Source organism: Callionymus lyra, chromosome 13, assembly GCF_982586985.1.
Source record: "Callionymus lyra chromosome 13, fCalLyr1.hap1.1, whole genome shotgun sequence".
Taxonomy (NCBI): domain Eukaryota; kingdom Metazoa; phylum Chordata; class Actinopteri; order Syngnathiformes; family Callionymidae; genus Callionymus; species Callionymus lyra.
The window spans coordinates 6,494,547-6,520,048 of record NC_141830.1 but is presented as its reverse complement, the minus strand read 5'-3'; the positions used below and the strand labels follow the sequence as shown (position 1 = coordinate 6,520,048).

At 36.0% G+C, this 25,502-nt stretch overlaps 2 protein-coding genes across 2 annotated transcripts; one reads left to right on the top strand and one right to left on the bottom strand.

Moving 5' to 3' along the window:
• Positions 1-895: 895 nt before the first annotated feature.
• LOC148067189 (C-type lectin domain family 4 member E) lies at positions 896-6,163 on the top strand. Its single transcript, XM_087805586.1, has 7 exons — positions 896-1,243; positions 1,307-1,405; positions 3,783-3,878; positions 3,956-4,003; positions 4,909-5,060; positions 5,150-5,247; positions 5,992-6,163. The coding sequence occupies exons 1-7, from the start codon at positions 1,162-1,164 to the stop codon at positions 6,116-6,118; spliced, it is 702 nt and encodes a 233-aa protein (XP_087661712.1). The 5' UTR covers positions 896-1,161; the 3' UTR covers positions 6,119-6,163.
• An 871-nt stretch (positions 6,164-7,034) lies between these two features.
• Positions 7,035-23,626, bottom strand: trpv6 (transient receptor potential cation channel, subfamily V, member 6). Its single transcript, XM_087805158.1, has 16 exons — positions 23,571-23,626; positions 21,235-21,375; positions 21,075-21,172; positions 20,877-20,999; positions 19,748-19,888; positions 18,655-18,753; positions 18,408-18,583; positions 18,202-18,348; positions 18,059-18,138; positions 17,071-17,206; positions 14,213-14,299; positions 10,773-10,849; positions 10,549-10,714; positions 9,672-9,738; positions 9,231-9,606; positions 7,035-7,661 (listed from the first exon to the last, which is right to left on the bottom strand). The coding sequence occupies exons 2-16, from the start codon at positions 21,363-21,365 to the stop codon at positions 7,418-7,420; spliced, it is 2,148 nt and encodes a 715-aa protein (XP_087661284.1). The 5' UTR covers positions 21,366-21,375; positions 23,571-23,626; the 3' UTR covers positions 7,035-7,417.
• Positions 23,627-25,502: the final 1,876 nt, after the last annotated feature.

The following is a 25,502-nucleotide window of genomic DNA, read 5'->3' as shown; positions in this document are numbered from 1 at the left end:
CATGATGAAGTTTTTCAGAGCTTTTTCTTCTGAAGATTTGTTCTACACCGAGTATTCCCGCCATTTTTGAAGGGGATAAAAGCAGGTGATGAAGCTTCATGAAACAGTGTCATGTTGTTTAGAGGTCAGTAGGTGGCGCATCAGTTTTAAAATTCATTAGAACAGTTGTTTAAAACAAAGGAAAATAGTGCAGAGACGCCATCTAGTGGACTCTGGAAATAATGACACTGCTTCATGAAGCTTCATTAACACATCACTAATTTTAGCTAATATTAAATCGGACTAGATGTGACAAAATTTTCACTCAACTTTATTTGTTCAGTTACGTAATTAAAATCAATAACTATTAAAAATTAAACATGTATCAATAAAACTTTATGTAAAAATCGCTCTATTAATATATTAAGAAGAAGAAGATCTGTATCAGAATATTAAATTGAAATTTATTTGATGATTTTGTTTAGTTTTTTTTAATAATTTAAAATATTTCAAAATAAAACAAAACATTTGTTAACAGAACGTATTATCCCAGGAATTTTATATTGAATTTAAAAGACTACAAATGAAAAAGTATTGATCTTGAAACATTTATTTTTGAATAATTGGAATGAGAATATCAAACTCAATGTTTGAAAAAAAAAGTTTAGTCCATTTAGAAAATATTAAATTAAAAAATGAACTTTAATACAAACATTTTTTTTATTAAATTATTGAAAATATTGAATGTTTACAAAAACAACATAAAAAACGTTCAACATTTGAAACTCGTTCAAGGTTCCGATGACACTGCAGAAGATCATCTCGGAAGACGCCCCGGGAACCTCGCGGGTACTTGCCAACGCGGGCCGAGATGACCTCACTTGACCTTCAGGCTTTAAAGCGACGACTCGTGGAAACCAAAACGGCACAAGAACCAACACCTTCCTCTCGTTGGTCAGTTCTTGTAAAAGGACAGAAAGAAGAAACCCGTTGAGGAAGTAACTCTTCACGACATCTTCGACACTTCAAGGACAATTTTAGGCTCAAACAGTTCCTCGTTTTTTGTTTTTTTTTTCCCCTCATTCTGCTCAGAAGTTGCTGACCAGCTCTGACCAGCTCTGACATCAAGCGTTTTGACGAAACCTTCTCGTCACTTCTCTGGAAAGGGAAAGTTAGAGGAACATGGAGCTGGAGAAGATGAAGACGACGGGCGACGAAGAGTCAGGAGGAGAAAGTTCCCGAGCGGAAGGAGTCGACGTCAAAGGTTTGAAGGATCCGAACAAAGTTGTTTAATTTTCTTCAACTGACTTCTCGTCGTGTGGAGCAGCGGTGGAAGCAGGAACAGACGATTACTCGCAGCTAAACAGTCCTCCAGAAGACATCTACACTGAAGCTCTTTTTGTTGGTTCTGCCGCTCAAAGAAAAGGTACCAGAGAAGTGGAGGAGAAAAAGTTTGTTGAACTTAATAATAATGTTGAGAGAGAAAATCAAAATTGACGTCAAATACATTTAATAACTTTCATTTTCTACGTCGTAATTTTATTTTTTGCTTTATTATTTCTCACCATTTGTTGATTTAATTCATCAGAACATGGATCTACTGACTCCTTTAAGAAACATCTTAAGACGTTTTTATTTGTTCAGGCTTTTCCTTGATTTTCTGGAACTCCTGTGTTGTTCTCAGTATTATCTTGATCTTTAAAGTATATACTTTATTGAATATTGTTTTGATTGTTTAAGCGCTTTGTGACCCTGGTCTGGAAAAGCGCTATATAAATAAATATTACTTACTTACTTACTTACTTATTTATTTCCTTTGAATCTATTTCATAGCAATCATGGAAACTGTGTACAATTATTTTTAAATGTACACAAAGAAAATCACATATTTAAATAGTGTTATTGTTTAAAACAGAATGTTCAGAAGTGAAACAGATACAAAACGTTGTGTCAACAGAAAGGGTTTCCATGGCGATCAGGAAAAGTCAAGGTCGAGACGCGAGATTCATGTTTTTTCATGAAGATAAATCGTGAAACAACATCAAAGACAAACTACTTGTGACAGAGAGTTTGTTCGGCCGCGACTTGTTTTGTTAAAATTAGTTTGCTGTTGTTTTTAAGTGTTTTATTTTATTTATTACATCATTTTATTCAATCATTTCAAGATTGTTTTTCACATCAAGATCATTTTCCCGGTGATAGTTCCACCGTGATTGGTTGAGGGTTCGATCAAGTAGCTCGGAAATCTGTTAGTACTTTTATACCAAACACTTTTAGATCGAATGAACAATTTAATGAAAGACTGAAAATAAATTTAATTTAGAACCTTAATTTCTAAGTCAATGGTATTAAAATATATAATTTATGTTTTTAAAAAAAAGAAGAAAAATGGTCATTTTTTTATTTTAAATTAAATTATTTAATGAAAAAACAAACCTTTCAATAGAAAACATTAAAATAAAATAATTTAAAAAGTATAAATCCAATATTCTGATGGCACTGATATACTAATAACAACTGATCATTAATATAATTACTAAAAAGTCTCTTTGACAAAACAATGACTGTTTAAACACTAATGAAAATTAGTTTCTTGGTTTTTTCTGAGGAAAAAGTTATTTCTCTTTTTTTAAAATTGTGATTTGTTTAGAAACTTCTTCTTTTTTCTTTTTTTTTTACCATATTTTAATTATAGCAAACACGCCTTGAGTTGACTCGACACAAATGAAATAAACTTAGTTTGCTGAACAGCGATCGATGGAGTTCATTGTTCGTAAAGGTTTCAACTATTTCCCAACAAATTTCAACACAAAAAAAGGGATTTTAACTGATGAATAAATCAAGTTGTTTGAGTTTAACAAAGACAAAAATCCTCCAATTCAAACGAAAAAAATAATAAAACAGAGTTTGCGTGTGACTAGAGAAACCTACACACACACCTACACACACACCTACACACACCTACACACACACACCTACACACACACCTACACACACCTACACACACACTTACACACACCTACACACACCTACACACACCTACACACACCTACACACACACCTACACACACCTACACACACCTACACACACCTACACACACACCTACACACACCTACACACACCTACACACACCTACACACACCTACACACACACCTACACACACCTACACACACACCTACACACACACACCTACACACACACTTACACACACCTACACACACCTACACACACCTACACACACCTACACACACCTACACACACACCTACACACACCTACACACACACTTACACACACCTACACACACCTACACACACCTACACACACACACCTACACACACCTACACACACCTACACACACACCTACACACACCTACACACACCTACACACACACACCTACACACACCTACACACACCTACACACACACCTACACACACCTACACACACCTACACACACCTACACACACCTACACACACCTACACACACACCTACACACAACTACACACACCTACACACACCTACACACACCTACACACACACCTACACACACCTACACACACACCTACACACACCTACACACACCTACACACACCTACACACACACTTACACACACCTACACACACCTACACACACCTACACACACCTACACACACACACCTACACACACCTACACACACCTACACACACCTACACACACCTACACACACCTACACACACACCTACACACACCTACACACACCTACACACACACAGTCTTGTGTCTGTTGTGAATGATAATAAAAGTGTGTTTTCTTCTGAGGTGCGAGGAAGGTCCGTGTTCTCCAGGCTGCTTGTGCGGTGCTGAGCCTCGTGTCTCTGGTTCTGCTGCTGATCCTGATCTACTGGAGTGTTTCCAGTGAGACGACAAACACCGTGAGGATGAACTGAGAGTCGAACGCTGATGTTTTGTTTTCTGTTTCAATCCTAACTCAGAGGAGACTTGTTCGGCCTGCGACTGTCACGACCGGATTCCACAGGACTGTGAGTTTTTTCAACTACTTTCTTATGTTACATATGTTTATTTATATATTTAAATATGATATTTGATGTTGTATGGAAGTATATCAGTGGCATCACATATGAAGTTAACATTTTAAATACAGTTTTTTTTATTGAAACAGTCTATTTATTTATTTTTTTTTCAAAAAATTATGTTTTGAGATTAAATATAAAAATGTTGGTTTGATACCAAAAAATACCACATTCAAAAGCTTTTAGAAAATATTATTAAGTTATAAAATATTGAATTTTGATTTTTTATTAAATTTAATTATTGGAACTAGAATATCAAACCTTTTTTTTTTTAAACTTTTTTTATTTATTTTTTTATCAATTTAATACTAATTATTATTTTTTTAAATCATTTATATATTTATATGTGCATTCTTTTTGAATATATGAAATAAAAATATTATGTTTTTTAAGCACCCCATTTTTTTTTAAATAATTGAATCTTAGGACTTCTATAATGAAAATTAAAATAATAAATATAATACAAAATATATATACAATAATATAATATTGACTCTTAAAAGTGATAAATAGAAAAATATAGAATTTAGAAAATGGTTGGAAAACAAAATCAGCATTTTAATAAAAAAATGTAATTTAACTTTATTTTTTAAATTTTATTAAAGTTCCATTTTGAAAGTCTGAATTAGTTTCTTTTTTAATAATCGGATTTCAAAGATTTTTTTCTAAATAAATATTTTTTTCATATGAAGAATTTGATATTCTTAATCAATTCCTTTATAATTTGTAGTTTTCTAAACTACTAAACAAACATTTTTATATCAAATTAAATCATTATTCAATTTAGAAAATTCCTAAAAAAAAAAACTAATAAAAAGAGAATATTCTGACTTCCATCCATTTACTCTCTGCAGGTCCTCGTTGTCTCCACTGTCCTCAAGGCTGGAAAGAATCCAGACGCTCCTGCTTCTTCTTCTCCACCACCAGGCTGAGCTGGGACGACAGTCAGAGAAACTGCAGTGCATCAGGGGCGTCGCTGGCCGTCATCAACACGCCATTGGTCAAGGTACTGACCACTGCCGCCCTTCAATAAAGTAGCAGGACAGCGAGTCTGCAACATGTGGAATATTCTGGGATTCGAACCTTCTTTTCCAGGGTTATCTCACCCAAGACGCGGAGCTTCCTTACTGGATTGGTCTGAGGAAGCGGGACGGTCAGTGGACGTGGGTGGATGGCACGGGACTGACCCGGGGGTGAGTCTTTGGTCTTTCCCTGGTGTTGTCTCTGGGTGATCTTGACCCAGAGGGTTATAAAACAACAATGAATGTATTTTAGTGCCATCAAAATATTAGTAATATTAGTTTCACCAGACAATTCCAAACAAGCTCATTTATCAAACAAGGGGCGGAGCTTATGACAAAGAAAGAAGCCCATTGGCTAATTTTCTAACTCGTTGTCCAATCAGCTGGACCATAACAAAGTTACTTTTCTGTGAGTGTGCAGTGTCGATAAAGTTGTAAATGTATATATTTTTGTTTGGTGTCAGTATTATACCAACATATTTATATTGAATTTAAAAGACTACAATTAAAAAAATATTGAATTTAGAACATTTATTTATGATTGGAATTATAATATAAAACATTTTGATTTTGATGAATAAATGAATTAAAATGTGGGTCAAGAACATGCTGTTTTTTTTATTTATTTAAAAAATGACACAAACACAAGCTGCTCTATGGAAAGAAGTCGTCATCAGTTCTTGTCAAACATCACACTTTATGATATTGTATCCTGTTCATAGAAGTACATTCACAACAGACCGTGGGAACATTTTTGATTGAATCGTTGAATTCAATAACGGGTAAATTGAAAAGTTAGATTTTTACATACATATGTAGTCATGAGTTTTATTTTCCAAGCAGCAAAATGAAAACACACCAGCCTGTGGTGTGAGCGTGGGATCGATCTGATGGTGTAACTAAGTGTGTGTGCAGGTTCTGGACCAGTAAGCCGTCTGTGGGCGAGTGTGGTCTTCTGAACGGGAAGAACAAAGACCATGAGAACTGGTCGAGAGAGTCTTGTTCGAATAAAGCCTACTTCATCTGCCACCTGGAGATCTGAAGCACACCATGATTTAAGGTCTTGATTATTAAAACATGGAACGAGTGAAGGTTGTTTTCATTTTCATCAACACTTTCCCGTGCGATAAACAACACAAATGCTATGACTGTTGTCAGTGACTATTATAAATAATTATTATAAATATATATATTTAACTTTTTAACACTCGTGTTATCTTTACCTTATCTTTATCTTTTTTTTAATAATTTAATTTATTAATTTTTTTTCTATATTATTTATTGGAAAATTATTTAACAATTAAATTCAATTAAATCGAATATTTTCAAACTTTTTAAGTTGAATAATTCAAAAACAATTAGTACATTTCAGCCAATTATGGAGTAACTATTATACCATTTTTATGTTGATTTAAAGGACTACAAATTAAATAATATAATAATATAGCGTATTTCAGAACGTTTCGTTTTTATCATTGGAATTAGAATTGATCTATGTGTAAATAATGTAAAAAAATAAATATTATATTCCATTTTTTTTTAAATCCAAATAACATTTCTAATAAAATTCAAATTTAAAAGGTTGAATTTGTTTGTTTTTTAAATTGAATTAAATTCAATAAAAACAAATTCCACACCTTTTTTTGAAAAAAGAACATCAACATTTCAATAAAGCAAAATAAAAGTTGTATCATTTGAAATGTTAAATTCATTCAAGAATCTGATGACACTAGAACAAACAAAGCTCTTACCAGAGTCTCTGACCGATGACTAGAGGTCAGTAGGGGGCGCCATCCGTTTAAAAATGATGTTTCATTAGAAAAGTTGTTCAAAACAAAGGAAAATAGTGCAGAGACGCCATCTAGTGGACTCTAACGACACTGCTTCATGAAGCTTCATCAACACATTACTAGTAAATGGACAGAAAAGTGAAATAACTTCTTTCATTTGTACTTTATTTATCACCAGAAACATTTCTTGTACATTTTGAAACTGCATTTCAAACACATGTTGCTTTTCTTTTCTGAAAATATATTTAAAAATTCATTTGACAGAAAATATAATTATAATGTTGAAACCGATAAAATGATAATAATTCAGAAAAAAAAAAAATCACTTCACAAGTGATGGTGAAACCCTGGCTAGCTGGGACATACAAGAAAAACGAGGATAAACAGAATATATTTATGATATAAAACACACACATGTTTGTTTTATACACAATATAACAAGTGTTGATTATGAGACACACGAGCGTAATACTGAGGGAGCGATTGCACTTTGAGCGTCTTCTTCTTCTTCTTCTTCTTCTTCGTCTTCTTCTTCTTCTTCTAAGAAAGTTCTAGACGTAGTCGACGTCCTGGTCGTCCTGCAGCTGCTCGGGCTGCAGGTCCAGACCGAAGGCGCTGTTGCGGATCACCTGCCAGCCCGACATGGGTCTCCTCCTGGGCCTGAGCATCGCCATTCCGGGGTCGGACTCCTTGGTGGGATCGTTCTTCTCCAGGTCCTCCTTCTCGTCGTCTTTGGAGAACGCCTTGATGTATCGACGCATCTTCTGCATCATGGGGTCGTTCCTGTCCTCCACCCTGGAGACAAACATCTCTCAAGGTCAAGGGTCAAGTGTGGCACATTCGAGGCAGAAGACTTTAAGTAACTAGACTCAAAGCCGCTGTAAAGATCATCATCACAATATTGAGCAAAAAATATTAAACTTCAAATGTTGAAACTTTTGATTGTTATTTATTTAATTGTATTTTAAGAAAATCGAACATTTTCCAAATTAAATAATAAAATGAAAATGTTTTTTTTCAATTATAGAATTTCTTATATTTTTAAAGGTTGAATTTGTTTGTTTTTTAACATAATTTCTTTTCTTTTTTTTTGATCTAAATGGTTTTTGCATGAGTTTCTTATTCTAATTCCAATATTTAAAACTAATTTTATCCTAAATTAAATTACATTTTTTAACTAGTACTCTTTTAAATTCGATATAAAAAAGTTGGTATAATAGTCTCACCAGACATAACCAACAGAGTTCCGAGCAAACTTTATATTTATATTGAATTAATAACTTTGTAAAAAAAAAGGTTTTGTTTTTATTATTTTAAAGTTGTATTTTTTTTTTAAATTTAAGCTGTTGTGTTGTAAAAATCCAATTTTTTGGGGTAATATTTAAATATTGTTGTGTTAGATGCACACTTTGTAAATATTTGGACATTTTTTAAAATGAAAAACAAAAAAATTAAATATAAAATCAATTAATTAACTTATTCTGTTATGTATGAAGATACATTTCTCCTTTAAAGTTTATATTTAAAAAAAGTGAGTAAAGAATAAAATAGGGATTTTATTAACAATTAACATGTAAATATTCAAACTTAAAATATTCAAATTTGATCTATGTTCTTTATCTTTATCTTTAGACTAAGATTGTATCATCTTGTTCTTTCTCTTTATTTCTCTTTGTTCTTCTTATTTTATTTTGATAATTTTTTATGAAAAATTGCTGTATTTTCTGTGGCTATTGGAAAAAAAACAATTTCCCGAAGGAGACCTCCTGAAGGATCAATAAAGTTTACCTTACCTTAAACCTTTTATTTATGTTTGTGTTGTAATTAAACCTCCCGCCTCTAGATGGCAGCAAAAAATACGTCTCAGCAGCTAAGATCGCGGCGATTGCTGAGGACGAGAGGATACAGTCGACTCCAGCAGCTTTTAAAGCTGATGTTTGGACATATTTTGGTTTGAAAACATAAAATGAAACATAAAATAAAATGCATTAACTTATTCTGTCGTGTATGAAGATACATTTCTCTTCTACGGATTTATGGATTATATTTAAATTATATTTAAATCAATAAAATAAGAATTTCAGTTACAACAAACATGCAAATATTCACAGCGTTTGTTCATGTTTGTGTTGTAATTAAACTTCCGGCCTCTAGATGGCAGCACTCAATATGTCTCAGCAGCTAAAGGAACACAAAGACACGGCGATAACTGAGGACAAGAGGATACAGCTTTTAAGGCTGATGTCTGGACATATTTTGGTTTGAAAAACAAATGAAATCAGTTACGACTTCATCAAGAGTCATGTGGTCTGTAAATATCAACACATTCGCTCTCCTCTGGCTCAGCTCACACAAAAGTCTCACCGGAGGTACCAGCGCTCTCTCAGCCCGTAGTTGAGTCCACAGACGCCCAGGCGAGGCCAGAGGCAGCGCGGCAGCCTCCTCTCCAGCATCAGCGTCGTGGCCACGACCTGAGTCCTCCAGAGCTCGTCCCTCTCCTGGGCCACCCTCCAGTGGGTGTCGCTCATCATGGCGATCAGCAGGTTGAGCAGCAGGATGTAGGAAACCACGGAGAAGGCGCAGTGCAGCACGTGCACGATGGGCGGCGTGATGAAGGTGTGGTCCACGGGCAGGTCGATGAGCCCCACGCTCAGCTCGAACTGGGAGAAGAGGGTGATGGGGAAGGAGCTGTAGGCGGGGATGGAGTCCGGGTCCTGCGTCATGTAGACCATCCACAGAGCTGGGGGGGAGAAAGTTTAGTCAGTCTTTCTCAGAACCTCCTCTGATGGAGCGATGGAGACTCACAGGTGGAGAAGCCCAGCAGGACGATGAAGCTCAGCCACATGAACTTGGTCAGGTCTCCAAATATGATCTGGAGGAACGAGGAGACGTGGCGGCAAATGTTTGAATCATGGGAAAATAAATCATCAACGTTTTATGATACGATTATTTTAAAGGAAACATAAAACACTGTTAGCCACTCGCTAAGCTAGCAGGTACATAATTCTGTTGGAAAAACATTTTAAAAAATCTAATTTTTAAAAGTTTCTCCATAACTATGTTTCACAGGATGGCAGCTTGAGTGTTTGACTCGATGCTTAAGACCTTGGCTCCCGTGCAAGAGTGAGTCACTAAACATTTGGTATAATAGTTTGTATAAACTGTATATCGAATAAAATATATTGAATTTAGATGTTTATTTTTTAATTATTCTACATATAATTCAAAACTATATGTGGTAAAAGAAAAATGTCCATGTTTCATATACAAATGATTGAATTAACCCTTGTGTTATCTCAGGGTCAAAGTGACCTGAAGGACCAAAAACAAATGTGTTTGTGGTATCCCTTGTGTTGTCTCTGGGTCAAGGTGAACGACCTCCACCACTGCATATGTATTTATGGCAGCCACGGAGGTCGTTGACCTTGACCCTGAGACAACACAAGGGATACCACAAACACATTTGTTTTTAGGAGTGATGGGACGATGACGTTTCATTAGAACAGCTGCTCAAAACAAGAGGGAAAATAGTGCAGGGACGCCATCTAGTGGACTCTGACCATCACTAGTTTTCAGGCCTTCTTTATTTGAACAGTATTTGATGATATGGAATCTAAGAAATGTTGAGTCAAAGTTATCGTCACATAATGTGGTTCTTTCAGTTCAGACAGTATTCCAGTACCTTCTGGATCATGATGACGTACGGGCCGAGCATCTCGAAGCCGCGGGCGAAGAACATGACGTTGCTCCAGCCCAACACCAGACACAGAGCCATGAGCTCGGCCTCTCCCTGAAGACCACACCCTCTGAAGACGCACAGCAGGACCACCAGACTCCCGTAGCTGATGCTGAGGAGCAGAGCTTCAGTCACGGTCGCCTCACACTCACAACTTAGAGGATCCTTACAGGATCACGTGGAACGGACCCCCCAGAGCCGTCTGTCCGAAGTGACCCTTGGCGCCCACCCTCAGGATGTCAGGGATCTGAGGAGAGGTTTAGTTCAATGGAGTGATGATTTCATGAACTGATCAAGTTATACAAATGATGAACTGATCAAGTTATACAAATGATGAAGTGATGAAGTTATACAAATGATGAAGTGATCAAGTTATACAAATGATGAAGTGATGAAGTTATACAAATGATGAAGTGATGAAGTTATACAAATGATGAAGTGATCAAGTTATACAAATGATGAAGTGATGAAGTTATACAAATGATGAACTGATCAAGTTATACAAATGATGAAGTGATCAAGTTATACAAATGATGAAGTGATGAAGTTATACAAATGATGAACTGATCAAGTTATACAAATGATGAACTGATCAAGTTATACAAATGATGAAGTGATCAAGTTATACAAATGATGAAGTGATGAAGTTATACAAATGATGAAGTGATGAAGTTATACAAATGATGAAGTGATCAAGTTATACAAATGATGAAGTGATGAAGTTATACAAATGATGAAGTGATGAAGTTATACAAATGATGAAGTGATCAAGTTATACAAATGATGAAGTGATGAAGTTATACAAATGATGAAGTGATCAAGTTATACAAATGATGAACTGATCAAGTTATACAAATGATGAACTGATCAAGTTATACAAATGATGAAGTGATCAAGTTATACAAATGATGAACTGATCAAGTTATACAAATGATGAAGTGATGAAGTTATACAAATGATGAAGTGATCAAGTTATACAAATGATGAAGTGATGAAGTTATACAAATGATGAAGTGATGAAGTTATACAAATGATGAACTGATCAAGTTATACAAATGATGAAGTGATCAAGTTATACAAATGATGAAGTGATCAAGTTATACAAATGATGAAGTGATCAAGTTATACAAATGATGAACTGATCAAGTTATAGAAATGATGAAGTGATCAAGTTATACAAATGATGAAGTGATGAAGTTATACAAATGATGAAGTGATGAAGTTATACAAATGATGAAGTGATCAAGTTATACAAATGATGAAGTGATGAAGTTATACAAATGATGAACTGATCAAGTTATACAAATGATGAAGTGATCAAGTTATACAAATGATGAAGTGATGAAGTTATACAAATGATGAAGTGATCAAGTTATACAAATGATGAAGTGATCAAGTTATACAAATGATGAAGTGATGAAGTTATACAAATGATGAAGTGATGAAGTTATACAAATGATGAAGTGATCAAGTTATACAAATGATGAAGTGATGAAGTTATACAAATGATGAAGTGATCAAGTTATACAAATGATGAATGATCAAGTTATACAAATGATGAAGTGATGAAGTTATACAAATGATGAAGTGATGAAGTTATACAAATGATGAACTGATCAAGTTATACAAATGATGAAGTGATCAAGTTATACAAATGATGAACTGATCAAGTTATACAAATGATGAAGTGATGAAGTTATACAAATGATGAATGATGAAGTTATACAAATGATGAACTGATCAAGTTATACAAATGATGAAGTGATCAAGTTATACAAATGATGAAGTGATCAAGTTATACAAATGATGAACTGATCAAGTTATACAAATGATGAAGTGATGAAGTTATACAAATGATGAATGATGAAGTTATACAAATGATGAATGATCAAGTTATACAAATGATGAACTGATCAAGTTATACAAATGATGAATGATGAAGTTATACAAATGATGAATGATGAAGTTATACAAATGATGAAGTGATCAAGTTATACAAATGATGAACTGATCAAGTTATACAAATGATGAACTGATCAAGTTATAGAAATGATGAAGTGATGAAGTTATACAAATGATGAATGATGAAGTTATACAAATGATGAATGATCAAGTTATACAAATGATGAACTGATCAAGTTATACAAATGATGAACTGATCAAGTTATACAAATGATGACTGATGAAGTTATACAAATGATGAAGTGATCAAGTTATACAAATGATGAATGATGAAGTTATACAAATGATGAAGTGATGAAGTTATACAAATGATGAACTGATCAAGTTATACAAATGATGAAGTGATCAAGTTATACAAATGATGAAGTGATCAAGTTATACAAATGATGAACTGATCAAGTTATAGAAATGATGAAGTGATCAAGTTATACAAATGATGAAGTGATGAAGTTATACAAATGATGAATGATCAAGTTATACAAATGATGAACTGATCAAGTTATACAAATGATGAATGATGAAGTTATACAAATGATGAAGTGATGAAGTTATACAAATGATGAACTGATCAAGTTATACAAATGATGAATGATGAAGTTATACAAATGATGAAGTGATGAAGTTATACAAATGATGAACTGATCAAGTTATACAAATGATGAACTGATCAAGTTATACAAATGATGAACAGATCAAGTTATACAAATGATGAACTGATCAAGTTATACAAATGATGAACTGATCAAGTTATACAAATGATGAACTGATCAAGTTATACAAATGATGAACTGATCAAGTTATACAAATGATGAACTGATCAAGTTATACAAATGATGAACTGATCAAGTTATAGAAATGAGGAAGTGATGAAGTTATAAAAATGAGGAAGTGATGAAGTTATAAAAATGAGGAAGTGATGAAGTTATACAAATGATGATGTGATGAAGTGATGAAGTGAAGAAGTGATGAAGTAATGAATTGTTGAAGTGATGAAGTGATGAGGTGAAGAAGTGATGAAGTGAAGGTGATGAGGGAAAGAAGTGATGAAGCGATGAAGTGAAGAAATGAAGAAGTGATGAATTGATGGAGTGATGAAGTGAACAAGTGATGAATTAATGAATTGATGAAGTGAACATGTGAACAAGTGATGAATTGATGAAGTGATGGAGTGAACAAGTGATGTATTGATGAATTAATGAATTGATGAAGTGATGGAGTGATGAAGTGAACAAGTGATGAATTGATGAAGTGATGGAGTGATGAAGTGAAGAAGTGAAGAAGTGAATGAGTAAAGAAGTGGTAAAGTGATGAAGTAATGAAGTAATGAAGTGATGAATTGATGAAGTGATGAAGTGATGAAGTGATAAAGTGACGAAGTGACAAAGTAATGAAGTAATGAAGTGATGAAGTGATGAAGTGATAAAGTGATAAAGTGACGAAGTGACAAAGTAATGAAGTAATGAAGTGATGAATTGATGAAGTGATGAAGTGATAAAGTGATAAAGTGATAAAGTAATGAAGTAATGAAGTGATGAATTGATGAAGTAATGTATTGGTGAATTGATGAAGGTATATAAATGATGACGTGAAGAAGGGAGGCGGGAGTGAACAAGTGATGAAGTGAACAAGTAGCGAGTGAATAACTAACCTCCAGTAACAAGATGACCAGAGCTCCCAACACACTGATGACTTCTCCTGCCAGTCGAAGAGTGTCTTCGTACGTCACGTAACTTTCCTGCAACATCGACTCACAGTCAACGTCCCACACACTCAGATTCATCCTCTCACTCACCTTCAGTGTCTCACAGTCAACGTCCCACACACTCAGATTCATCCTCTCACTCACCTTCAGTGTCTCACAGTCAACGTCCCACACACTCAGATTCATCCTCTCACTCACCTTCAGTGTCTCACAGTCAACGTCCCACACACTCAGATTCATCCTCTCACTCACCTTCAGTGTCTCACAGTCAACGTCCCACACACTCAGATTCATCCTCTCACTCACCTTCAGTGTCTCACAGTCAACGTCCCACACACTCATATTCATCCTCTCACTCACCTGCAGTGTCTCACAGTCAACGTCCCACACACTCAGATTCATCCTCTCACTCACCTTCAGTGTCTCACAGTCAACGTCCCACACACTCAGATTCATCCTCTCACTCACTTTCAGTGTCTCACAGTCAACGTCCCACACACTCAGATTCATCCTCTCACTCACTTTCAGTGTCTCACAGTCAACGTCCCACACACTCAGATTCATCCTCTCACTCACTTTCAGTGTCTCACAGTCAACGTCCCACACACTCAGATTCATCCTCTCACTCACCTTCAGTGTCTCACAGTCAACGTCCCACACACTCAGATTCATCCTCTCACTCACTTTCAGTGTCTCACAGTCAACGTCCCACACACTCAGATTCATCCTCTCACTCACTTTCAGTGTCTCACAGTCAACGTCCCACACACTCAGATTCATCCTCTCACTCACTTTCAGTGTCTCACAGTCAACGTCCCACACACTCAGATTCATCCTCTCACTCACCTTCAGTGTCTCACAGTCAACGTCCCACACACTCAGATTCATCCTCTCACTCACTTTCAGTGTCTCACAGTCAACGTCCCACACACTCAGATTCATCCTCTCACTCACTTTCAGTGTCTCACAGTCAACGTCCCACACACTCAGATTCATCCTCTCACTCACCTTCAGTGTCTCACAGTCAACGTCCCACACACTCAGATTCATCCTCTCACTCACCTTCAGTGTCTCACAGTCAACGTCCAACACACTCAGATTCATCCTCTCACTCACCTGCAGTGTCTCACAGTCAACGTCCCACACACTCATATTCATCCTCTCACTCACCTTCAGTGTCTCACAGTCAACGTCCCACACACTCATATTCATCCTCTCACTCACCTTCAGTGTCTCACAGTCAACGTCCCACACACTCAGATTCATCCTCTCACTCACCTGCAGTGTCTCACAGTCAACGTCCCACACACTCAGATTCATCCTCTCACTCACCTTCAGTGTCTCACAGTCAACGTCCCACACACTCAGATTCATCCTCTCACTCACTTTCAGTGTCTCACAGTCAACGTCCCACACACTCAGATTCATCCTCTCACTCACTTTCAGTGTCTCACAGTCAACGTCCCACACACTCAGATTCATCCTCTCACTCACCTGCAGTGTCTCACAGTCAACGTCCCACACACTCAGATTCATCCTCTCACTCACCTTCAGTGTCTCACAGTCAACGTCCCACACACTCATATTCATCCTCTCACTCACCTTCAGTGTCTCACAGTCAACGTCCCACACACTCAGATTCATCCTCTCACTCACCTTCAGTGTCTCACAGTCAACGTCCCACACACTCAGATTCATCCTCTCACTCACCTTCAGTGTCTCACAGTCAACGTCCCACACACTCAGATTCATCCTCTCACTCACTTTCAGTGTCTCACAGTCAACGTCCCACAGTCAACGTCCCACACACTCAGATACATCCTCTCACTCACCTGCAGTGTCTCACAGTCAACGTCCCACACACTCAGATTCATCCTCTCACTCACCTTCAGTGTCTCACAGTCAACGTCCCACACACTCAGATTCATCCTCTCACTCACCTTCAGTGTCTCACAGTCAACGTCCCACACACTCAGATTCATCCTCTCACTCACTTTCAGTGTCTCACAGTCAACGTCCCACACACTCAGATTCATCCTCTCACTCACTTTCAGTGTCTCACAGTCAACGTCCCACACACTCAGATTCATCCTCTCACTCACCTTCAGTGTCTCACAGTCAACGTCCCACACACTCAGATTCATCCTCTCACTCACCTTCAGTGTCTCACAGTCAACGTCCCACACACTCAGATTCATCCTCTCACTCACTTTCAGTGTCTCACAGTCAACGTCCCACACACTCAGATACATCCTCTCACTCACCTGCAGTGTCTCACAGTCAACGTCCCACACACTCAGATTCATCCTCTCACTCACCTTCAGTGTCTCACAGTCAACGTCCCACACACTCAGATTCATCCTCTCACTCACCTTCAGTGTCTCACAGTCAACGTCCCACACACTCAGATTCATCCTCTCACTCACTTTCAGTGTCTCACAGTCAACGTCCCACACACTCAGATTCATCCTCTCACTCACTTTCAGTGTCTCACAGTCAACGTCCCACACACTCAGATTCATCCTCTCACTCACCTTCAGTGTCTCACAGTCAACGTCCCACACACTCAGATTCATCCTCTCACTCACCTGCAGTGTCTCACAGTCAACGTCCCACACACTCAGATTCATCCTCTCACTCACCTTCAGTGTCTCACAGTCAACGTCCCACACACTCAGATTCATCCTCTCACTCACTTTCAGTGTCTCACAGTCAACGTCCCACACACTCAGATTCATCCTCTCACTCACCTTCAGTGTCTCACAGTCAACGTCCCACACACTCAGATTCATCCTCTCACTCACCTGCAGCGTCTTCTGAACACGAATGGTTTTGTCCAAGTCTGTGCTGCTGTAGTTCCCCGGAGCGTCCTTCAGGGGGCGGTATGCGCAACACAGAGTGAAGATACCGATGTACAGAAGGTAGAAAAGCATCAGCAGCCTGGTGGACATCAAGAGAAAAGAAGACCTTCATGCATCACTGGACTTAATATACTTTGTATTATGTTTTTATAAGCAATATACGAATGTATTTTAAGTATTTCACAACAAAGTGTGTGTAATAATTGTATAAATACTATAAATTACACAAAATATGTATTCTAGTCTTACAAAATATTACAAATACTGATTCTTCAATATAAACTCTCTCTTGTCATCGATGATGCAATAATATAAACAAAAAGAAAGAAAAACTAATGTTTCCTATTTTTAAATGTTTAGTTATTTCTCAAAATAATTTGTTATTATTTTTATGGTAATGAAATACATTTAAATAATGTCTCATCAATAAATAAAATGTTCTAAATTCAATATTTTTTAATCAGTAGTCTTTTAAAGTCTATTAAAATGTTGGTATAATAGTGTCACCAGACAAAACTAATAGAGCACCGAGCTAAATGCCCTTCTATGTCGTCACATGATCGTCTGTGCGTCACATGATTGGCTGAAAGTTGGATCAAGTAGCTCAGTGCTCTTTTAGTAATGTCTGGTGACACATTTATACCAACATAACATTTTTATATTGAATTTAAAAGACTACCAATTCAAAAGTATTGAACTTGAAATTCTTGGAATTAGAATATAAAAAATGTTTTTTAAATATATATTTTTTAAACTGAACCTTTCAATATACCATAAGACGATATGATGCTTTAACAACATTTCGAGTAGAAAATTGAAAGTATCAACTTTTAAAATTCCTGAAGTATTCTGATAAAATGGATACACTTTCATAGACAATATACTTCCACGTCAACACTTCTATGTGAGGAACAAATACTGAGGAGTTCACCTGAAGTAATGTTTCCCGTAGAGGTTCCACTTGAGACTGACCAGTTGTTTGACCGGCGTCACCTCCAGAATCCTCCGAGCCTGACCAGTTAAAAAGAAAACATCAGTAAAGCGTCCACGGACACGTGAGCGCTCGACCTCCACCTCTCTGTGCGGGCTCGCCACGATCAGCTCCAGCACCGAGTTGTTGTCGGCCCACGAGTCGATCTCGTTCAGGTCGTAGAGGTGAGAGGTCAGAGGGCCCAGACTCCACTGGACCAGGCGGCGCTTGTTGACCAGATGCTGGAACGCCTGCGACCAGGAGAGGAGTCACGCTTCCATCGCAGGGACGTCTCCAGAGTCCGACTTACCACGACGTTGCCTTCTTTGGCGGCCAGCTTGAAGGGCGTGAGGGCTCTGAAGTTGGGGACCATGTCCAGAGGGACCTGCTGGTCCAGCTCGGCGTCGCGCGACATGATCAGGTCGATGGCCTGACACGCCGTGGTCTTGTTGGGCTGGAGGACCAGAACATGCAGCACAGTGTTACCTGTGTGGAGCGTGAGGTTAGAGCTGAGCCAGAAGGCTGCCTCGTCTTTGTCAGGTGTTGTTGTTCTTTACCCCGATAGTCCTGGACCCGGGTACTGGCCCCTGCGTCGATGACCATGGAGATGATTTCTTCATTTCCAGCACAAGCAGCGAAAGACAAGATGTGCTCACCTGTGAACGGACGTGACAAGACATTTATTTTTATATATAATTGTATATACTGAATAAATATACTGTACATATTGTATATAAATATAAATAAATATATTTACAACAGATCTTAATACATATATGTATAGTTTATATGGTGTATATCAATGGTTTCTTTGTTTTTTAAAGCATTTAAGTGATTTATTTCAATAATTAAATGATAATACTTTATGTAATGAAAGGTTTTATTCAGGTTTTTTTTTTTTTAAATAAATTAATTTAAAAATTCTTTTTTTTTTACACAAATAGTCTGATATTCCAAAAATTACAAAATACATTTTCTGAACTTAATAATTTACAATTCATAGCCTTTTTATTTACTATTTTACAAACATTTTTATATTAAATAAAAAATGGTAATGATTCAAATTATTAATCTTATTAGAAATGTTATCTTTTAATTGGATTGCAATAATAAAAAAAAATACATTTTTGAAATAATCCCATTATTTAATTAATTTATAAAAAACAACACTTGTATTTTCAAAATTAATCAGGTTTTTTTTTCCCGATACAGCATCAAATTTAAATTCAATATATAAATGTTGGTATAATTGTGTCTCCAGACATTACCAACAGAGTACCGAGCTACTGGATCCAACTTTCACCATTTTTCACTATTATAGCAAATTTTTATTTATTGAATTTAAAAGACTTTAAATTAAAAATATTGAATTGAATTAATGTCTTTTTGAATGATTGGAAAAGGAATATCAAACTCTATATATAAAAAAAATATTATTTTCATTTAAAATTGATTTTTTAATTCAAGTATGCACAAAAAATTCAACCTTTAAATAGAGAAACTAAAATAATGTAATTAATTCAATATTCTGATGACACTGATATACTTTGACACATGTTTCTCGTTTATAATGTTGTGCCAAATAATGTATTACACTTGTGGGATTTAAACACAGAAGCGCTGCACTGGCTGCTCTCTAACTTGACTCACCATAATAGATCAATCCACCGATCCTCTTGCGGAAGTAGAGTCCGGTGACTCGAGGCGAAGCGACGTCTGCCCCTCGACTGATCAGGTGGTGAACCAGACTGAAGTTCTGGTTCACCACCGCGATGTGTAGCGGAGTGACGCCTGCGAGCCACGGAAGAGAGAAAATCATTAACAATTAACTAGTAGTTTTCCACTTTCATGAACGATATCAAGTAGTTTTTTTAAAGATACAGTATCAAGATTCAGCAAAACTTTATCAATATTCAAACAATAAAACATGAATATACACAATTTTTTTTTATCATAGTCATATGCTTTATATTTTAGAACTTATTTTAGTATGTGTTTATAAAATTAAATAAATGTATTTTTATTTTCAACTAACACACAAATATTCACAACTTTGTTCATTTTTGCGTCGCAATGCAACTTCCGGCCACTAGATGGCAGAGGTCATTATTTCTCTGCAGCTAAAGAAACAGTGGACTGAGGACAAGAGGAAACAGTGAGTCCAGCAGCTGTTAAAGCTGATGTTTGGACATATTTGTCTCGACGTATTATTTAAATATTGTTGTGTGGGATTGCCCACTTTGTAAATATTTGGATTCTTAAAAATGAAACATAAAATAAAATGCATTATTAACTTATTCTGTCGTGTATGAAGATACATTTCTCTTTTATGGATTTATGGATTATATTTAAATTATATTTAAATCAATAAAATAAGGATTTCAGTTACAACAAACATGCAAATATTCACAGCGTTTTTTAATGTTTGTGTTGTAATTAAACTTCCGGCCTCTAGATGGCAGCAGTCAATATGTCTCAGCAGCTAAAGGAACACTAAGATCGCGGCGATAACTGAGGACAAGAGGATACAGTGACTCAGGCAGCTTTTAAGGCTGATGTCTGGACATATTTTGGTTTGAAAACAAATTAAATCAGTTACGACTTTATCAAGAGTCATGTGGTCTGTAAATACTACAACACCAGAGTCAAGTACTCGACAATACTTCAAATATATACTTTTTAATACAGTATCACTATATATATCGTATCGTTGTATCGTGATACGCAACGTCAGATTCCTGACGCTGAACCTACTGATGATAAAATCATGTCTTCTTACCTTGGAAGAGGTCGGAGGTCATGGGTTCGTTGATGAGTTCCGGAGCTCCGTCCATGAGGATCACGGCGGCGTCCAGGTTCTCGCTCATCACCGCCACGTGAAGCGCCGTCTCCCCGAGAGCACCTGAGACCAACAAAACCCACCGAGCGTGAGAACCATAGATGATGATGAGAGTTTGAAGAAGACATTCAAGGTCACCTCTCTCGAAGATGTTGGTGGACGAGCAGCTCAGCAGCTTCTTGATGCAGCCGACGCTGTTGTTGTTGGCCGCGAAGAAGAGAGGGATGTCGTTGATGCTGAAAGGAAACGAGGGGAGTCAGAGACACGTCTTTTTACCACGAGCGGAGGTTGGTCCTACTATTTGGTGTGGAGCATGAAGGTCTCGTCCAGCATCTCGTTCCATCCTTTCTTGTGCTGCAGCCTGAAGCGCAGCTGCGTCCACCAGTGGTTGAGTTCGCTGGGAGCAGATCGAGCCAGAGATGGAGACATGACTGAGGCTCTGACGGCACAAGAACCACAACCTTCATGTTTGTTCCGATGTCATCGTCGCAGTATAGAGTTGAACATACAACTTAATCCTCATCTTTTAAAATTTTTTTTTTTTTTTCCACACATAGTTTGAATTACTTATCGCATGAATCCAAAAATAAAAAAATTCTATATATATTTTTCGTGGACTTTTAAATTCAATATACAACTGTCGCCTGTGAGCCGCGGGATTGGCTGAGAGATGGATCAAGTAGCTCGGTACTCTGTTGGTTATGTCTGGTGACACTATTGTTATTTTATATTGTTTTACATTAAGTTTGATTTTTTTTTAAATATGTACAAAAACGTTTTCATATCCAGATAATGGAATTTAATTATTCAATAAAAAAAAGTATTTAACTTTTCGATTTACAGATGATTGAACTGGATTATTCAACAAGATTTAAAATATAAAATTCATAAAATTCTCTGACAACAGTGATTTACTCTTGGCTAAATCAGACGATCGTTACATCATTTGTGTTTACATTTGAGTGTGTTTCTATATTATTAATTCATTTACTATCATTTGCTTGTTTGCAAAACCTACTTTAATTGTCGAAGCAGGGAAGACATATAATATTATCTTTATAACATATATATATTATATTTATATATATTTTTTATTAAATGTTTTAATAGAATTGTTGTTTTAAACGCCTGCATATTATTTTATTTTGCTAAACAAAACAATTTAAATTATTTCAGCGTATTATTGGCAACAACGGTAAACATGATAATACTGTTCCATCCACACACACGCACACACACACACACACACACACACACACACACACACACACACACACACACACACACACACACACACACACACACACACACACATGACAACGTTGAAGAGCTTCGGCAACTCATCTGAACTACATTTTTTAAGCAACATGAATTCCTACGTAAAAAACCTGCGTACCATTATATTCTGAGTATATATCTTCCATTTCCAAGTGTATTGTCAAGAAGGTGTTGATACGTATCAAGATACAGAGTCTATATGATCATATGATATAAAGTGATACTGAAGCCACAAGGATGTATTTGTAGTATTGTCAAGTACTTGACTCTGGTGTTGCAGGATTTACAGACCACATGACCATATATTCAAACATCTGCTTTAAAAGTTGCTAGAGTCACTGTATCCTCTCGTCCTCAGTCATCCCCAGGATCTTAGCGTTCATTTAGCTGCTGAGATGTATTTACTGGTGATATCTAGAGGCCGGAAGTTTAATTACAACACAAACATGAACAAACGCTGTGAATATTTACATCTTTGTTGTAAATGAAATCCTTATTTTATGGATTTAAATATAGTTTAAATATAATCCATAAATCCGTAAGAGAGAAATGTATCCAATCCAAACATCAGCTTTAAAAGATGCTGGAGTTGACTGTATCCTCTCATTCTCAGTCATTGCCAGGTACTCATTTTATTCTGCTGCCATCTAGAGGCCAGAATTTTAATTGCAACACTGAATATATTTAGGTTAAATCCAAAAAAAAAATTTGGATTATTATCTTTAATACACACTTTATTTGAATATAAACTATAAAACGACTTTGATCAAATAAAACGTGAACATCACATTTTTGAAAACATTTAAAATTGTTACAGTACTGATGAATATCCTCGAAAATATCCAGACATTTGGGTGCATTTATATCTATTTATTTACTCACAAATATATCACTTACTCACTTTCATACCCATTGAGATAACAAACATTTTCACCATTTTATATTTAATCTCAGCCACACTCGCCAAACTCATGTACATGTCGTCATATGTTGTTATATTTCACTATGAAATTCCAAGAACGCAATTTAGAATCAGTTTTCAAATGCAAATGTAGTGAAATACAACAAAAACTTACCATATACAACAATGTTATAATACCTTATGATGCAGTAGTTACTTCGGTTCATTAGTTCATTGTGTTTTTACAAATGAAAACTATCAAAATGAATCTATGATTGAGTTTTTTGTTTCATATTCACTAGTTTACAAGTACATTTTTGGAGAAATCTTGACTGAAACAAGCAACTTTATCCAAATATTTTTCCACAAACCTCCACGGATGACAATGAAAACCGTTTCAATGTTGACGTGATGAACACGATTCTAAGAGTTGGATCGAAGTCAAAAGTTCTTACTGTTCAGCAGCTCCTCGTGGGGATCATCACAGCTCGCACAGGTCACTGAGATCTCGGCGACTCAGCAGCACATATGAGCCACGAGGGCGGAGCCTCCGAGGGGGCGGAGCCAACACACACAGGTGAGAGGAGAGAGCCACAGGTGCCTCATGAAACCCACAGAGAAAGTCATGTTTTCATTGAATAATTCAACCGCGTCGTGGTGAAAAAAAACAAAAACACTCTTGGTTGGGTTCCTTAGGAAGGATGGATCCGTCTATCAGCTGTCATATCAGCAGAATGTCTGCATTCCTTGGAATTCCTCTCAAACCTGCACGGCCACTACGACAATCCTGCGACATCAGGACTCCCTCGGAGGTCAGCGCTCCTGGTCAGACCGTCCACAGAAACCTGTTTGGAAATTGCAAACATGCGTCGAAAACACGTGTAACTTCACTCTCGAGATGATGAATGAACCAGAAACTGAGCAGAAGCTAATGCTAACTGTTGCTAACAAGCTAACCTTGAACAGAAAGTCTAAACCAGTGGTGGACAAATGGATTTCCTCAGGGGCCACATTTTATTCCGGGGGTTTTGTGAGGGGCCATCGAGCCAGAATGAAGGAGTTGAAAATATAAAGTCAAGCTAATCATGCTTTTTTTTTAACTGATAAAAAAAGCTATTTTTTTTACCCAAGAAAAGTCGATCACATGACTGTTTGATCAAGTCGGTAATCTTTTAGTGATGTCTGGTGTCACTGTTAGACCTTTTTTAAATTGAATTTAAAAGACCACGAATTCAAAGATATTAAATTTGGAAAATGATTTAGTCAATTATTTGAATTAGAATATAAAACTCTATGTAAAAATAAAAAAATTAATTTGCTTTAGAAATAAAAAATACATTTTTATATTCACTGAAATATTTTAAATTGGTGATAAATACTCACATAAATGACAAAAGTCTTCAACCAAATACTCTGTAGTGATATTTAAAGGCTAATATTGAATAGTACAAATATCGATCTGGTCTAATGGTATCTTCTTGTCAAATGAAACATGAAAAACGTGCAATATTTCTCTCAACGACGAGGTGTGTCCTTGGTTCAGGGTCAAGGGTGAACCTTTGACTTGCAGCCGCTAATGTGACCAAACATTCTGTGTTTACAAAAATATGGCGTGAAGTCATGACCTGCTGAAAAGATAAATAATGATTAAAAAAAAGAGAGAAAAACAACGTTTTTTGAAAGATTCAGAACTGAGTTAGCATCAATTTATGCTCATGTTTTAATAGAAAGTGTTGAAATAAGTGTATTTTTAAAAATTAATTCAAGATAAATAACGTGTCTTTGAATGTGGAGCTCAGTTGAACTACTTCCTGTCATGTGACGTTAAGTGAGTCTTATCAAGTCACGTTATTGAAACTTGAATCTAAAATCACTGGGTTCATGCAAATGTAGATTTATTTCTTTGTTTTCTATTTTTTGGGATTGAATAATTGAGCCCAAACACAAAAGATTTATTGAATAAAAAAAAAGGTTTTAAATGGAAAAAAATGTTTTCATTGAAGTAACTTTTTGTAAATGGTAAAAATATTTTTTTGATTGAAGGAACACGTTTTGTTTTAATGGGGGCAACTTTATTTTTGTTTCGAAACTATGTATTTTTTAATTGAAGAAACTTTTTCAGGATTTAATAATTTAGACCAAACCCCAAAAAAGCTTAATTCATTAAAAAAAAAAATGTTAAAAAAAAAAAAATGTAAATGGAAAAAATAATGTTTTCACTGAAGTAACTTTTTTTAAATGTTAAATATATTTTGTGATTAAAGGAACAATTTTCTTTTTTTAATGGAATATTTTTTTTGGTTCGTAAATAATAATAATAATAATAAAAAAAAATAAACTTAAAGAAACTTTGACCAGAAATATTGTTTTTGAGTGAATAAACTTTT

Bases quoted from the DNA above. Each gene is read 5' to 3' on its own strand.
- LOC148067189 (XM_087805586.1), top strand. From the start codon at position 1,162: ATGGAGCTGGAGAAGATGAAGACGACGGGCGACGAAGAGTCAGGAGGA. The intron at 1,244-1,306 runs GTTTGAAGGATC...CGTGTGGAGCAG, and splicing joins GGAAGGAGTCGACGTCAAAG to CGGTGGAAGCAGGAACAGAC. The intron at 5,061-5,149 runs GTACTGACCACT...CTTCTTTTCCAG, and splicing joins TCAACACGCCATTGGTCAAG to GGTTATCTCACCCAAGACGC.
- trpv6 (XM_087805158.1), bottom strand. From the start codon at position 21,365: ATGTCTCCATCTCTGGCTCGATCTGCTCCCAGCGAACTCAACCACTGG. The intron at 17,207-18,058 runs GTGAACTCCTCA...GATGTCCACCAG, and splicing joins TACGGGAAACATTACTTCAG to GCTGCTGATGCTTTTCTACC. The intron at 10,850-14,212 runs GTTAGTTATTCA...ACCTCTCCTCAG, and splicing joins TGGTCATCTTGTTACTGGAG to ATCCCTGACATCCTGAGGGT.